This window comes from Hyperolius riggenbachi, chromosome 8, assembly GCF_040937935.1.
Source record: "Hyperolius riggenbachi isolate aHypRig1 chromosome 8, aHypRig1.pri, whole genome shotgun sequence".
Classification (NCBI taxonomy): domain Eukaryota; kingdom Metazoa; phylum Chordata; class Amphibia; order Anura; family Hyperoliidae; genus Hyperolius; species Hyperolius riggenbachi.
In genome coordinates, this window is record NC_090653.1 from 251412388 (window position 1) to 251428900 (window position 16513).

The 16513-nt window shown below is 44.5% G+C and overlaps 1 protein-coding gene across 17 annotated transcripts in view; it reads right to left on the reverse strand.

Moving 5' to 3' along the window:
• The window catches only part of LOC137527742 (myosin-1B-like), a 469182-nt gene that overhangs the window by 32168 nt on the left and 420501 nt on the right, over positions 1-16513 (reverse strand). For all 17 annotated transcript variants that reach the window (XM_068248583.1, XM_068248582.1, XM_068248586.1 and 14 more), the window contains 5 exons: positions 13701-13788; positions 5092-5209; positions 4874-4997; positions 4653-4789; positions 2485-2740 (listed from right to left, as the gene is read on the reverse strand). In XM_068248583.1, coding sequence (XP_068104684.1) covers positions 2485-2740; positions 4653-4789; positions 4874-4997; positions 5092-5209; positions 13701-13788 — 723 coding nt within the window. The remainder of the gene's footprint in view (positions 1-2484; positions 2741-4652; positions 4790-4873; positions 4998-5091; positions 5210-13700; positions 13789-16513) is intronic.

Sequence of the window (16513 nt, forward strand, 5' to 3'; positions counted from 1 at the left end):
TTGCTAAAAATATGCTTCTGCGCATGTGCTGTGGCTGGTTTTCACACTCACACGCATCGCCATAGACTTACATGACTTCCAGTCTGCCGCACGTCGCCGCAGGTTGCTGCAGAACCGCACAGTTACATAGATCGACTTTGCGTTGGGGATGCGGTGAAAACATCACTTCCGTCGCATCACACCACACCGTGTCGGTATGAACGGCCCCACAGACTTTCATTGGGCTGTGGTGGAGTTCGTTAAAATTACTTCACCCCACCACCCCAGTGTGAAAGCACCCTTAGTTACTTAAAGAACCACTGTTTCAGCAGAAGACTATATTCAGAGTTCTCCCTTAAAACATGGAGAAACATAGAGTAAACTAGACTACTACTAGAGAAACATAATTCTGATCATTTTATTGGTACATCATGCTTTGTGGAAGGCCATTAAGTTTTATCTGTTCAAATTTACAGAGAGCCAGGCACTGTCAGGGACTAGAAGGGTAAACAATCATAGCATGAAAATCAGAATCAGAATCAATTTTATTTCGCCAAGCATGACTGGGTCAGGCCCGGAATTGGGTTTGGCACAATGGAGCAGTACATAGAAAGAAAGGCAGGAAAAGGGTTAGAATGATACAATCATACTAAAATATAAGCATACACGAATATACAATTCAACAATTAGATATACACAGCCGAAGTCTGCCGCTCCTATGCGGGTGGTAGGTCGCTGATAGGGGATGGTAGCATGTTAAGGGAGTTCAGGAGGCTAACGGCCATTGGGAAGAAAGAGTTCTTGTGTCTGGTGGTCTTGGTGGGGATGGCCCGAAGTCTCCGACCCAGTGGAAGTGGGGTGAAAAAACAATGGCCTGGGTGAGAGAGGTCACTTGCAATCCTCAGTGCCCTGGCTCGCAGTCTAGTGTTATACAGGTGGTCTAGTGGGGGCAGAGGTCTCCCAATGATCCTCTCCGCCGACCTAATGATCCTCTGTAACTTGTGCCTGTCACTGGCGGTGGCTCCCGAATGCCAGACCAAGATGGCGGAGCAGAGGATCGATTCAATGGTGGCAGTGTAAAAGCATGTTAGAATCTCCTGAGCCATGCCGAACTTTCGCAATTGGCGGAGGAAAAAGAGTCGCTGCTGGGCTTTCCGTTGGGTTGACGTGATATTGACTCTCCAGCTGAGATCGCTGGAGATGGTGGTGCCCAGCAGGCGAGCGCAGGGCACTCTGGTCACCTCGGTGCCATCGATGTAGATGGGAGGTGGGGTAGGTGCCGACTTCCTAAAGTCAATTATAAGTTCGACGGTTTGGGCCGTGTTGAGCACCAGGCTGTTCTCCTTACACCAGTGGCATAGTCTTTCCACCTGCTGCTGGTACTCCCGGATGTTGTCCTTGGTGACGAGGCCAACAATGGTGGTGTCATCCGCAAATTTAATGACTTTGACGGAGTCTGCCGTGGATCTGCACTCATTTGTGTAAAGGGAGAAGAGCAGCGGGGACAGGACGCAGCCCTGGGGTGCCCCTGTGTTTGTTAATGCTTCTCGTGAGTAGATGTCCCCCAGCCTGACAACTTGGGATCTGTTAGAGAGAAAGTCAGTGATCCATAGCCGTAGGGTGGAGTGGACCCCGAGTGTGGTCAGGACATTCTGGAGGGTGCGTGGGCATATAGTGTTAAATGCAGAGCTGAAGTCTAGTAGCAGTACTCTGGCATATGCATCCCTCCTGTCTAGATGGTTGTAGATGTATTCCAAACAGATGTTTAGAGCGTCGTCAGTGGACCTATTTGCCCTATAGGCGAACTGGAGTGGGTCTAGTAGGGGCAAGGTGGATAGCTTTAGCGTGGATAAGACCACTTTCTCTAGGGACTTCATGACGACGGACGTCAGGGCTACAGGCCTGTAGTTGTTGAGGTCAGAGATGCCTTGTTTCTTAGGAACAGGAATGAAGTGTCCCCGAAATCCGGAAGAACAAAATTATGGCTCAGAGTTCATGGACCTGTGGAGTGGGAATGCTGTTCATCACATTCTTATGGAAGCCAATAGAAAGCTACTAGTGTGATGAAAAGCTGGCCCACAGGCCACCTATAGTAGGGTGTGCGTACTTAACATTTGTTAAGCTGGAGTTTTCTATGTATAGGATGTAGCGTAGTTTATATGTAGGAAATGGTATTCACTTGACTTCGCTTTTTAGAGCTTATGTACATTCTGCGTTTTCCTGATACTCCCAATCAAGACTGCAGTATCCTTGCTGCTTTTGTAACCAAGGCTGAACATCGTGTATGGCAGTCTCATGCAAGAAACCTTTAATTGACTGGGAGCATCTGTGATCTGTGTAACAAGCTGCAGCTGTGCGTGTCAAGCTGTCTGATACAACACTAAGTGCAGTCAGTGGATTGCTGGTGCCGAACGGTGGTTATCAAGGGCAACCACTAAATCAGATATTAACAAAGATTATATCTCTAAATTGTATTCTTGCATTTGTTCTTATTAACTCTCTTACCGACTGCACTTGAAGCAGCAGGTCATTTTTTTCCTGTAAGAGGGTAACCATCTTCTCCTCAACTTGTTTTCTTCTAGCTTCTGACTTAGTCAGGGCTTCTTTGGTCTTTTCAAACTCCTCCTTCATGTTTGCCATCTCCTTCTCAGTTTCAGCGCTCTTCAGCAGAGGTTTGATCTTGAAGTACAGCTTCATCCATGGCCAGTGCTTGACATTCATGAATGACCTGGTGTTGTACTGGATAACGATTATAGCATCTCTGTTTTAATGAAAAATGGGACACAGACATATTACAATTTAATGTATCAGGATTTTGCTGAACAGTATAAGGACACCAAGATTTTCAGGACAAGAGGAAACAGAAAGTTAATGCATAACCAATGTCATGCACGAATACCATTAAACTATGTCCAGAGCAGTTTATTTTATGGGTATGGTTTACTTAAAGTGAACCTAAAGTGAAAATAAAACCTTAAGTGAAAGTAAACTGATGAAATAAATAATTGTATATATCCCCCTACTCCACTGGCGTAACAATAGGCCCTGCAGCCCCTGCTCCCGCTCGGGGCCGTTTTGTGGGGGCTGGAGGGGTAGCAGCATGAGGGGAAAGCCTTGGCCACAGTCAGCGGGAAGAGGGGAAGTTCCCAGTTTCTCTCCCTCACCTCGGGGCTTTCCCCTCTGCGCTCCCCTCCAGCTTAAGTTACACTGTGGGCAGTGGCGAGCAGATACATACCTTCCGTGCGTTCCACCGCATACTTCTCGCTCTAGCGTCCGTTGTCACTTCCGGAAGTGATGTCAGCCGCTAGAGAAAGGAGTATGCGGTGGAACGCACGGAAGGTATGTATCTGCCCGCCGCTGCCCACACTGTAACTAGTTGGAGGGGAGCGCAGAGGGGAGAGCCCCGGGGTGAGGGAGAGGGGGGGAACTTCCCCCCCTCCCCGCTGACTGTGGCCAAGGCTTTCCCCTCATGCTGCCACCCCTCCAGCCCCCACAAAACGGCACCGAGCGGGCCCCAGGGGGGGGGGGGGCCGCTCTGCAATTCTGCAGGGGGGCCCGGTGGGGACTAGTTATGCCCCTGCCCTACTCCTAAAAATAACTATCCTACTATTGACCTTTTTTTATCTATCCTCTGCTCTCAGAAGCCCAGTTTTCTCTCATGAAAGTGTTTTATGGCTGAAATTCCTTATCGGTGATGGACTATATTCTGGCTGAGTCGCGACTGGAGAGAAACTGTCATTTGCATAGCTAAATTTTAAAGTGGACCCAAACCAAACTTTTTTTTAATTCAAAATATTTAGTTGCACCACTCTGACACATACAAAGATCAATAAACACCCCTTCAAGCCTATGAACATTTCAGTGCATGCTTTTCCCCTTCTCTTTTCATAACTTGGGTTATACAGGTGGCAGCCATTAGCAATTCCTCCTTTGCCGGACACCTCCTACTCCACCAGTTTGCCGGATTCTGTCCCAGCAATATGAAAGGAAGGGAGGGGTTCCTCCAATAATTGTAAAATATTTTATATTTGTCATCATGCAGCTGAAAAAGGCTGCTATTTATTATTAAAATTTAGAAAATAGATTTAATTTCTGAAATCTTGTATTTTTAATTTGGGTCCACTTTAACTCTTTCAGACAGAGAAAGAAGAAAAAGAACACAGTATAGGTATTTGTATGCTTGGGACTATACATACACATGTCTATCTCATCATGTCACTTTATGTTCCCTTTAAGGATACAGGAAAAAAAAAGCAGAAGCAGATTGGATCTACTACAAATAAGAATATAGGTGGAAAAAGAAGCAGAGAATTAAAAATACAGTGAATTAAAAAACAGGACATGGGAAAACCAACAATATTTTCTATAGCGCTTTTCTCCCATAGGACTCAAAGCGCTTAGGCTCTCTCAGGTTCAGTAATTGGTAGTAGGATGAAGTGTTAACACAACAAAATTATACTTCTGCAAATGCCAAACTGAACAGGTGGGTTTTTAGTCTGGATTTAAAAACGTCCAGAGATGGAGCTGTCCTGATCTGCTGAGGTAAGGAGTTCCATAATGTAGGAGCGGCATGACAGAAGGCTCTGAGACCAAACCAGGTAGCATATACAAGTTGGGTGCAATACTATCATTTTTTTTTTTGTCTACTAAAAACCTTTTGCCATCACTCTTACCTCCTTTCTACCATCTTCTTGAATTCTAGTCTCATCAGGAAGCCTCTGCACAAAGCCTGCGTACTTGTTATAATCGCGGCCAGCTTATCGTCTCTCATTTCTTCCAGAGTTCCTAAAAGACCCGCTTTGAAAAACACCTACATGGATGTAAAATTCACCATTTTAATTACTCTTCGGGGCACCAGGGTCCTCCATCCACATGCAGCAACTACTATACTTACCTTTGTGTGGCCAAATCTGTACTGGGTGTGGTCAACATCAATGGAGCCCAAAAGCATTTCAGAGGCCTTCTTGCTGTCAATGAATTCCTTACCAGGGATGGCACTGGCATTCAGGATCTTGTAACTGTATCGAGAAAGAAGAATCCAACAACTAATGTCATCTTCATTTCTATTTCAAAAGTCCTTTTAGCTTGCAGGGCAGTTAAGCAACTACATACCGTTGCTTGAAGTCAGCATAGAGGATTCTGCTGGGGAAGCCCTTTCTGCAGATTCTGATACCCTCCAGCACACCGTTACATCTCAACTGGTGGATAATCAGATGATTCTCCATGATTCCTAGTAAAAACCATGATAACCATAAACCATTAATCCCAGTCTTTGCATAATTTGCCAAAGTTAGGTCAGACCATGTCTGTATTAAAGAGGAACAGTAAGGAGAAAAAAATGTTTTTTTATAATGTGAGAGATTTATGTGTAATTGAATCATAAATAAGAAGTGAAAATAAATCTACTTACTCTGACAGCGAGGTGCTGTACAATTGTCAAATGCAGAATGGGTGGATTCATTTTTACTACTGGCGCAAATAGCAAGTTTTTTTTCCCTTTATTCCGGCAGTTGAAAACACGCCCACAGAGTGTAGGTTGTAACGGACTCTTTCCCCTTATCTCTCTAACTGACGCCATTTGAAGAAGCCAAGGAAGTGAAATAAGCATGTGTATAGAGATAATACACATTCGCTTTTGTACACAAGTAATATCGTCTGTGTACAGTTTATCAGCTGCCATTGTACTGTTTTCATCTACATATCTGCCATCTAATATACATATATATATATATATATATATATATATATATATATATATATATATATATATATATATATATATAATGTGTGTATGTGCCGGGATCACGCAAAAATGCCTTGACCGATTTGAACGAAACTTGGTACACAGATCCCTTACTACCTGGGATTATATGTTCTGGGGGTCTTGTGTCCCCCCCTGCACACCTGGGCGGAGCTACAAACAGCAAATCAGATTCCACCCATTCAAGTCAATGGAAAAAATGTAAAAGGCTGCCATTCTCACAGTAATCAAGCCAGAGTCCCCACACTTGGCACAGTTGGTCACTTGGTGACCAAGGTTACAAATCCAGGAAAAGTGGGCGGAGCATAGAACAGCCAATCAAATTTCAGCTATTAATTTTAGATGGGAAAATGTAAACTGCAGCCATTCTTAGACTGTTAATCGCAGGGTTCTCAAACTTGGCACACTTGGTCACTGGGTGAATAAGATTAAGATTCAGGAAAGTGGGTGGAGCAAACAGCCAATCAAAATTCACCTATTGATTTTCAAGGGGAATATTTAACCTCCCTGGCAGTCTGATTCCCACGGCCGCAGGTAGGGTTCTTTTTTTGCAATTTTTTTATCCTATCATGTAGCTAGCCTAGCGCTAGCTCCATGATGCCCCCCTCCATGCGGCGTCCCTCCCACCCCTCCGATCGCCGCCGGCCCGCTTGCCCATAAGGAAATCCCGTTCTGAACGGGATTTCCTTTAGGGCTTCCCCCGTTGCCATGGCGACGATCGCGATGACGTCACTGACGTCCTCGACGTCGTGACATCAGAGGGAGTCCCGATCCACCCCTCAGCGCTGCCTGCCACTGATTGGCCAGGCTGCGCACGGGGTCTGCTGGGGCTCTAACGCGGCGGGTATCGGCGAATCGGTGGCGATCGCGGAATACGCGCAGCTAGCAAAGTGCTAGCTGCGTGTAATATAAAAAAACTACGCAAATCGGCCCAGCAGGGCCTGAGAAATCGTCCTGCGCAGCATAGCCCGTGCTCAGCTCGGGCTTACCGCCAGGAAGGTTACACTGCTGCCATTCTTACACTGTTAATGGCAGAGGCTTTAAACTTGGTACAGTCGGTCATTACGTGACTGGGGTTCAGATTCACTTAAGGGGGTGGAGCCACAAATGGCCAATCAGATCACTTTGATGGATAAACTGCTTACATTCCCGCAATTTTTGTATACAGTGTGTGTATAGTGTTTGTACAATGTGTATAGTGTGTGTGTATAGTGTGTGTGTACAGTGTGTATAGTGTGTGTGTACAGTGTGTATAGTGTGTGGGTATACAGTGTGTGCGTGTGTGTGTATAGTGTTTGTACAGTGTGTGTATAGTGATTGTACAGTGTGTGTGTATAGTGTTTGTACAGTGTGTGTGTATACAGTGTGTATAGTGTGTGCATAGTGTTTGTACAGTGTGTGTGTATACAGTGTGTATAGTGTGTGTGTATAGTGTTTGTACAGTGTGTGTGTGTGTGTGTGTGTGTGTGTGTGTGTGTGTGTGTGTGTGTGTGTGTGTGTGTGTGTGTGTGTAGTGTGTATATATTGTGTGCATGTGTGTATAGTGTTTGTACAGTGTGTGTGTGTATACAGTCATTATAGTGTGTGTATAGTGTTTGTACAGTGTGTGTGTATACAGTGTGTATAGTGTGTGTGTATAGTGTTTGTACAGTGTGTGTGTGTGTGTGTGTGTGTATGTGTTTATATACAGTGTGTGTGTGTGTGTGTGTGTGTGTGTGTGTGTGTGTGTGTGTGTGTGTGTGTGTGTGTGTATATACAGAGTGTGTGTGTATACAGTGTGTGTGTGTGTGTGTATAGTGTGTGCGTGTGTATACAGTGTGTATAGTGTGTGTGTGTGTATGTGTTTATATACAGTGTGTGTATATACAGTGTGTGTGTGTGCATGTGTGTATAGTGTTTGTACAGTGTGTGTGTGTGTTTACAGTGTGTATAGTGTGTGTGAATACAGTGTGTGTGTGTATGTGTGTATATACAGTGTGTGTATATGTACAGTGTATGTTGATCCAAAGTTTCAAGTTGCCAGTGTGCAGTGGTTGTGAAAATCCTGGCTGTAAACTCACGGATGTAAAAATGAGCTGCGAGTGCTTTACTGTTTTCGGTCTGAGCTTTAGCAGGGCAGTTCAGATACCAGTTACTAACCCGTGGAAGGCTGAAAAATATGAGAAGCCGAGCCGAGGCATAGGCTGGAGAGGCTCCAGCCTCAGGGTGCAGTGTAGGAGGGGCGCACAATTCATTCAGCTGTCATTCCTAATTGTGTTTGAAGCACAAAGAAATAAGAAAAGGAGATACATGGAAGTGACTACAAGCCAGATAACTAGAGATTAAGGTGTTGGGGGCCCTGGGGTGCCTCTTAGTCTAATAGCAATCAGTATGTGACGGCTGGGGTGGGAGGGTCTCACTTTGGTGTCTCAGCCTTGGGTGCTGGAGGACCTTGTCCCGGCTCTGATGAGAGGTCTTCCTGCGACCTTTAAGGCTCATACACACGGGGTACGGCCGTCAACGCAACCACGTGGCACGCGCGTGTTGCGGCGACGGTTCGCCCGTGTGTATGACGCGCGCGCCCCGAACCGTCGCCCGTCGGAGCTGTCGCCAGGCGATTGACATGTTCAATCGCCGGCTACAGCCGTCGCCGCAACCTCGCCGGAACTGTCGCTAGCCCCGCATGTGTATGCGGGCTAGCGACAGCTACCCACACACAGTACACGGAGCATCCGGCGGGGGGGAGGAACCTCGGCGACAGCTTCCGCCGCATCGCTAATCCCTCTGCTGCCGTGTGTATGCAGAGGGACTTGGCGACGAGCTGTCGCCGAACTGTCGCGCACACGCTCCCGTGTGCAGCGACAGCTACAATTGTCCCCCCGTGAGTACTTAGCTTTACACTCCATCAGCAGATAGCAGCTAAGCCTCGTGAAGGCAATCGTCTAATGAATGAGCAGCATTGAAGAGGGGAAAGGGATGGAGCTGGCCACAACTAGATGACATAAAAAAAGCTTTAATTTATAGCACTGTGTACTCCTCTGCTAACGCAGTGCTACCGAGTCCCGACAGCTTCTCCTCACAGCGTCTCTGAATACAGACAGACAGCTCAGCTGCCTTGGTAACAGGGAGAGACGCAGCTTTTCATTTTTTTAACTGCAAAGAGAGCTTCTTGTGACGTTTTTGCATGTTACCCAGAAGGCTGCGCAGCAGGATAATTACTATACACCCGCGGACCTACCCGTGAAGTGGGCGGGGCTTCCACCTTAAAGCTGAAAAAGCAGCAAAATTATGGATTTAATATATGAAATTACCAGGTTTTCCCCTATAAACTGGACACAGGCTATCTGCTGGCAGTGAGTAATGTTTCAGCTTACAGTTCCTCTTTAAGTCTGGACACTGCTCAAAAGGAATTCTTCAAATTTAGAAGAACGTCTGGACAGAGACTTCCAAAGGGAATACTACAGGAGTAAAATATGGTCAAACTATAACCTGGTAGCTGTCATGTGATAAAGAAAATCCTTGTAAGAATATACTCACTTGCCTGACAGCTATCTAGCCACTGGAATGAGCATTGTGACATAGATATCAGGATGTGTAAGCTACTCTGGGTTGTAGTGGCCATTTTGGAAAATACCATATTTATAAAAACTTCTCAATCGGACTTCCATCGCCAGAAGCGCTCTGCACATGTTCAGTTCATATCATAAAGCTTGCAACTGCACATGCACACAACAAGCCTGGCCAAAGGACAATCATAGTTACATAGTTATTTGGGTTGAAAAAAGACATACGTCCATCGAGTTCAAACAGAAAATAAAGTACACCACCAGCCTGCTCCCTCCCATATCCCTGTTGATCCTGAGGAAGGTGAAAAACCCCTACAAGGCATGGTCCAACCAGCCCCCAAAGGGAAAAAAATCCCATCCCGACTCCAGATGGCAATCAGATAAAATCCCTGGAACAACATCATTAGGCATGTCCTCTAGTCCTTTGTGAAAGCCTACGGACAAAAAGCTCATCTTCCAAGCTTCTATATTGCCCTCTGACGTATTTATACATGTTAAATACATGTTAAATAAACACAGTTTATCTAACCTTTCTTGGTAAGTAGAGACCTTTCTTCCCTCATATCAATTTTGTTGCTTGTCTCCGCACCTGCTCTAAAACGGCAATATCTTTCCTGTAATGTGGTGCCCAGAGCTGAATTCCATATTCCAGATGTGGCCTTACTAGAGAGTTAAAAAGGGGCAATATTATGCTAGTAATTCGAGTTTTTATTTCCCTTTTAATGCATCCCAACATTTTATTAGCTTTAGCTGCAGTAGCTTGGCATTGAATACAATAATTTAACTTGTTGTCGATGAGTACTCCTAAGTCCTTCTCCAAGTTCAAGGAGGCATGTGGCCGAGGCATGCATGCTCACTTTTGTTGAAGGGACAGAGGCACAACAAAAGACCCCAGGAGGACATGGATGGACTTCAGATACTACTGGGGCTGAGTAAAACTCAGCTTTTTTGCCTCACTTAAGCTCTCCGACTAAGTTAGTCGTGGAGAGGGCTGTTATCTGACTTTTATTATCTCAACTGTAATTGAACTGTTTACTTTTCCTCTGCCAGAGGAGAGTTCATTACTTCACAGACTGCTCTGAAAGACTCATTTTGAATGCTGAGTGTTGTGTAATCTGCACATATTATAGAATGATGCAATGTTAGAAAAAACACTATATACCTGAAAATAAAAGTATGAGAATATTTTCTTTGCTGCTAATCTTCTAGTAATTATTCATAGTACACAACCAATTCATTATATCATATATTTTTTTTCGCTTCAGTGTCTCTTTAACAGTCATGTTAAGCATGAAGCAGGGAAAATGCAGTTATTAGGTGAAGATGGTGGCTCTGAGTAGAGATGGCCCAAAACTCGAACTTCCACAAAAGGTTCGGTTCGCGCGAACTTCCGCGAACCGCAATAGACTTCAATGGGGAATTGGGGATGCGAACTTTGAAAAATAGACACATTTATGCTGGCCACAAAAGTGATGGAAAAGATGTTTCAAGAGGTGTAACACCTGGAGGCATAGGTAGGAGTCCCAGTATAGGTAGGTAGGCATAGGTAGGTGTTCCAGTATAGGTAGATAGGCATAGGTAGGTGCCCCAGTAGTTAGCTAGGCATAGGTAGGAGTCCCAGCATAGGTAGGTGTCCCAGTATAGGTAGATAGGCATAGGTAGGTGCCCCAGTAGTTAGCTAGGCATAGGTAGGAGTCACAGTATAGGTAGGTAGGCATAGGTAGGTGCCCTAGTATAGGTAGGTAGGCATAGGTAGGTGCCCCAGTAGTTAGCTAGGCATAGGCAGGAGTCCCAGTATAGGTAGGTAGGCTTAGGTAGGTGTCCCAGTATAGGTAGATAGGCATAGGTAGGTGCCCCAGTAGTTAGCTAGGCATAGGTAGGAGACCCAGTATAGGTAGGTAGGCATAGGTAGGTGTCCCCGTATAGGTAAGTAGGTGCCCCCGTAGTTAGGTAGGCATAGGTAGGTGTCCTAGTATAGATAGTTAGGCAGGGCCTGGCTGGCACAGTAATAGCAATTACCAAAATCCAGCTGCAACAGATAGGGCTGTATAATGTCAGTGTCAGTGGGCAACACAAAAAAAAACACATCAGGAGAACATTAGCTCTCAAAAGAGCTGTTGAGGGGTGCTATTTTAGCAATCACCTTGGACTCTTGGACTTTAGCAGTCACCTTGGACTCTGACCTCTCCTTCATCCCACACATCCAAAACATCACCAGAGCCTGCAATTTCCACCTCCGTAATATCTCCAAGATCCGCCCCTTCTTAACCCCAGACACGACCAAACTGCATATCCATGCCCTAATCATCTCCCGCCTTGATTACTGTAACTCCCTCCTTTCTGGCCTCCCCCTGAAACGCACTGCCCCCCTTCAATCAGTGATGAACGCGGCTGCAAGACTCATCCATTCCTCGCACCGCTCCGCATCCTCATCTCCCCTTTGTGAATCCCTGCACTAGCTCCCTATCCGTTTCAGGATAACTTTCAAGATTCTATGCCTGGCGTATAAATCTGTGCACAAAACCTGCCCTACCTACATCTCGGAGCTTGTTCACAGGTATACACCAGGTCGCCCCCTCCGATCCTCCAACGACCTTCGCCTCACCACCCCACGCATTTCACACTCCCATGCCCGCCTGCAGGATTTCTCAAGGGCTGCCCCCACCCTCTGGAATGCCCTTCCACCACCCATCAGACTTGCTCCCTCTTTCAACACATTCAAGCAAGCCCTTAAAACCTACCTCTTTAGGATGGCCTACCCACCTCCTACCGCACAGTAACTCTCTAATGAGTATTTAACAGCCCCACCTAGTGTTTCCACCCCACCCTTTAGATTGTAAGCCTCTGGCAGAGTCCTCCACTCCCTAGTGTAATCTACAGGATTGTGTGCTCCTGTCCTATGACAGCCTGTACTTGTATTACTGGGCCTACCTAACCAGCCCATATCACACGATCATGTATTTTGAACAATTTGCATGTTTAACTTTGTTCTATGTTGTATAACCTTATGTCTGTCATCCTTCTATCATTGTATATATTTATTGTCCAGCGCTGCGTAATATGTTGGCGCTTTATAAATTCAATAAATAATAATAATAATAACAATCAGCCAGGAGCAAGCTAACAAGCCTACAAGAGCCTAACTAATCTTTCCCTATGAGAGTCTGCCAGCAGCTGTCCCTTCACTAAGTAATGCAAGCACACGAGTGAGTGTAAAGCCCGGTGCTGCCTGCCTTTTATAAGGGGGGAGTGGCTCCAGGAGAGAGTGTAGCCTAATTGGCTACAATGTGCCTGCTGACTGTGATGTAGAGGGTCAAAGATGACCCTAATGGCTTACTATGGGGGGCGAATCGAACTTCCGCAAAGTTCGCGTGGAACCGTTCGCATGCAAACCATTCAGGCCATCTCTAGCTCTGAGTTCCAGGAAAACTAACGCTACTTTTCCCGAGCTGAGTGCAGCTAAAACACTTTTGGAGTTGGATCTATGGCTGGCCACCAGATTCCTATAACTTTTAATGGAACCCTAGGATGAGCGTGCTGAAACGACCTTGGCAATGCAACTAAAGCAAAAATACACCATGCTTGTTCGATTGGTGCCTTGGTGATCTCTGTGGTGGAGATTTTTAAGTTGGACTTCTTCATTAGGTGAGTATTTTGGAGCTGTATTACTTGTGGGGTTGGTGTGATTGAGGAGGCACCAGCGTAACTATAGCTGGATGGGGGGGGGGGCTAGGTAGCTGTGTGGGGGGGGGGTGATCTGGTCCCGTACCTATCTAATGCAGAGTGGTGGAGCATTATACATACCTGCTCCAGATGCGATACAGGTCTCCTCCACTTCCTGGTGAATCTGCAAGTGCTGTGCAGCCAGCAAATCACCATGTGGCCTCAGTCCCCGCATGATGGTTGGATGACTGCACGGCAGTTCTAAAATCAACAGGAAGCGGAGAGGACCTGCATCACACCAAGAGCAGGCATGTATAACGTCCCTTTGCCGCTCTGCATTAGATAGGTTCAGGAACGGGCCCCCCTTCCTGGCTTCCGGCCCATCCCTCGCCCCCCCCCCCCCCCCCCCCATAGGTCAAGCTGATGTTTTATCAAACATTTATAGAATACTTTTATAAAATCAATCGGTAATCCATTGAACAAAAGAAAAGGCTCATTCATGTGTTCTACACTATTTCTTTATGTTGCGGGAATGAATGAAAGCCTTTGCTGACATCAATACTGCACTGCAGCTCAGCAGAAACTAATGTCACTGAGTTGTTACAGCCAAATCTACAGGTGCACAATGCACAAGCTGTCATGAACATCTAGTGCCTGGCGGGCGATTCATAACATACTTGTTACCTTATAACTAAAGTTTGGATAACAATGACTTAATTTACACAATCTCATGTTTAAAGCTATATCTTTACCCGGAGTCTTTGTCTCGTTGGGGATCAGGCAGCGCACAAAATGAGGGTGAGTGCTCCTCAAGTTGGTCATCAGCTTACCCAGATTTTCCTGTAAGGTACCATACAAAACAAAGTATTTTTATTGTCAGCTTCAGCGCACCTCCAACAAACAAATCCTCATTTCTGGACAGCAGAATTAGACAGAGCCACGCAATTCACTCCTTTACTCCTGTACTCCAAACTGTCCATTCAGAGCTGCTGGTATTGAAAACAAATACAGCCTTAGGGCTGGTTCACACCATGGGCTTGATTCACTAAACCGTGATAAGACAAATATCACACCTTATCAAAGTTATCACACGTTATCACAAATTATCCAAGTTATCACACGTTATCACACGTTATCAAAAGTTATCACACATTATCCAAGTTATCATACGTTATCAAAAGTTATCACACATTATCCAAGTTATCACACGTTATCAAACGTTATCACACGTTATCAAAAGTTATCACACATTATCCAAGTTATCACACGTTATCAAAAGTTATCACACATTATCCAAGTTATCACACGTTATCAAACGTTATCAAAAGTTATCACACATTATCCAAGTTATCACACGTTATCAAACGTTATCACACGTTATCAAAAGTTATAACACATTATCCAAGTTATCACACGTTATCAAAAGTTATCACACATTATCCAAGTTATCACACATTATCAAACGTTATCAAAAGTTATCACACATTATCCAAGTTATCATACGTTATCACACATTATCAAAAGTTATCACACATTATCCAAGTTATCACAGGTTATCAAAAGTTATCACACATTATCAAACGTTATCAAAGTTATCACACGTTATCAAAAGTTATCACACGTTATCTAAGTTATCACACGTTATCAAAAGTTATCACACGTCATCAAGGTGAACACACCTTATCAGAGCAGCATAGTGAGCGCTACAAACCCGCAGGGGCTCAGGGCAGGATGCGTGCCATTGCCAATTAGCAGGCACACATTCGTATCGCTCGCTATGCTACTCTGATAAGGCATGTTAACTTTGATAACGTGTGATAACTTTTGACAACTTGTGATATCTTTGATAACGTGTGATAACTTTTGATAGCGTGTGATAACTTTGATAACGTGTGATATCTTTGATAACATGTGATAACTTTGATAACATGTGATATCTTTTGATAACGTGTGATTTCTTTGATAAGGTGTGATAACTTTTGATAATGTGTGATAACTTTGATAACGTGTGATATCTTTGATAACGTGTGATAACTTTTGATAACATGTGATAACTTTGATAACATGTGATATCTTTATAACATGTGATAACTTTTGATAATGTGTGATAACTTTGATAACGTGTGATAACTTTTGATAACGTTTGATAACTTTGATAACAAGTGATAACTTTTGATAACGTTTGATAACTTTTGATAACATGTGATAACTTTTGACAACATGTGATATCGTTGATAAGGTGTGATAACTTTTGATAATGTGTGATATCTTTGATAACGTGTGATAACTTTTGATAACGTTTGATAACTTTGATAACAAGTGATAACTTTTGATAACATGTGATATCTTTGATAAGGTGTGATATTTATCTTATCACGGTTTAGTGAATCAAGCCCAATAAGCATTTTGAGTCTTTTTTAATCGCTAGCATTTCTAAAAGCTCTATAAAAGCACTTGTGTAATGAAATCCTATGTGAGTGTTTTCATACGAGCTACAAGCTTTCTTCCCAATTGCAAATGCAGGTCCTGCACCATTTTCTGGGTTATTGCAATGCAAGGTATAGGAAAAATTGCACATCGCTTTAAAAGCGCTTTGAACATAAATTTTGTGAGTGTTTTCAAGCAAATTTGCTTTAAAATACATTCAGTTCGGGGTCAGAGTGTACATCCTGTTTGTCTGCACACACATAATTGCAAAATGAAAACGCATACAAAATTGCTTGCACAAAAAATGGAAATCGCTCTAAAAACGCCACACAAAAGCACTTAGCGCTTGAGATAGCGCTTGCAAATTCTAGTGTGAACTAGGCCTTAAAGAGGCACTTAAGTAAAAAAAAAATGAGTTTTACTCAAGGGAGGCCGCAATAGCAGTATAGGTGGCGATATTGTGGTTGGGAACGCAGAGAATCACTCGCGTTCCCAGCCTGTCGGGTCCTGACGGCGAAACCGGAAGTAGCCGCCAATGGGGATGGGAGGATCGGAGAGACACGGCGAGGGCACCGATCAGCTGCAGGGGGCTGAGGGAAGCCCCAGGTGAGTAAAACTCATTTTTTTAAGACTTAAGGTTCACTTTAAATAGTACAGATATAGTATAAACAATATGCTTGGATAGCTAGTCTGCACCTCAGCAGACTTACCCTCTTCCCCCCAAATTCCCTAAGGGCCCACTTCCACTTGTGCGGTGCAAATTCGTCACGGAAATTTTACCGCAAATTCGCTTATGTTTTCGTATATGTTAGTAAGTATGCAAATTTAACCATTTCAGTGCATGTGTGTTTACATTGATTTTATGCAAAAACATACGCAAATTTGCGGTAAAATTCGCATAGCAAATTTCCTATTAAATACATTGTATGTGAATCACACACCAGCTTGCGGTGCACAAATTCTGATGGCTCTGCCGTGCGGATTTTTCCTGCACACAAAACCGCACAGAAATTCTGACAAGTGGAAACAGGCCCATCCACTTGTATTGGTTATACGAATCTGCATGCAGAAAACGCATGCAAATTCGCGATAGTGGAAACGGCCCATAGACGATAACCAGGGACAGCACGGAAAACAA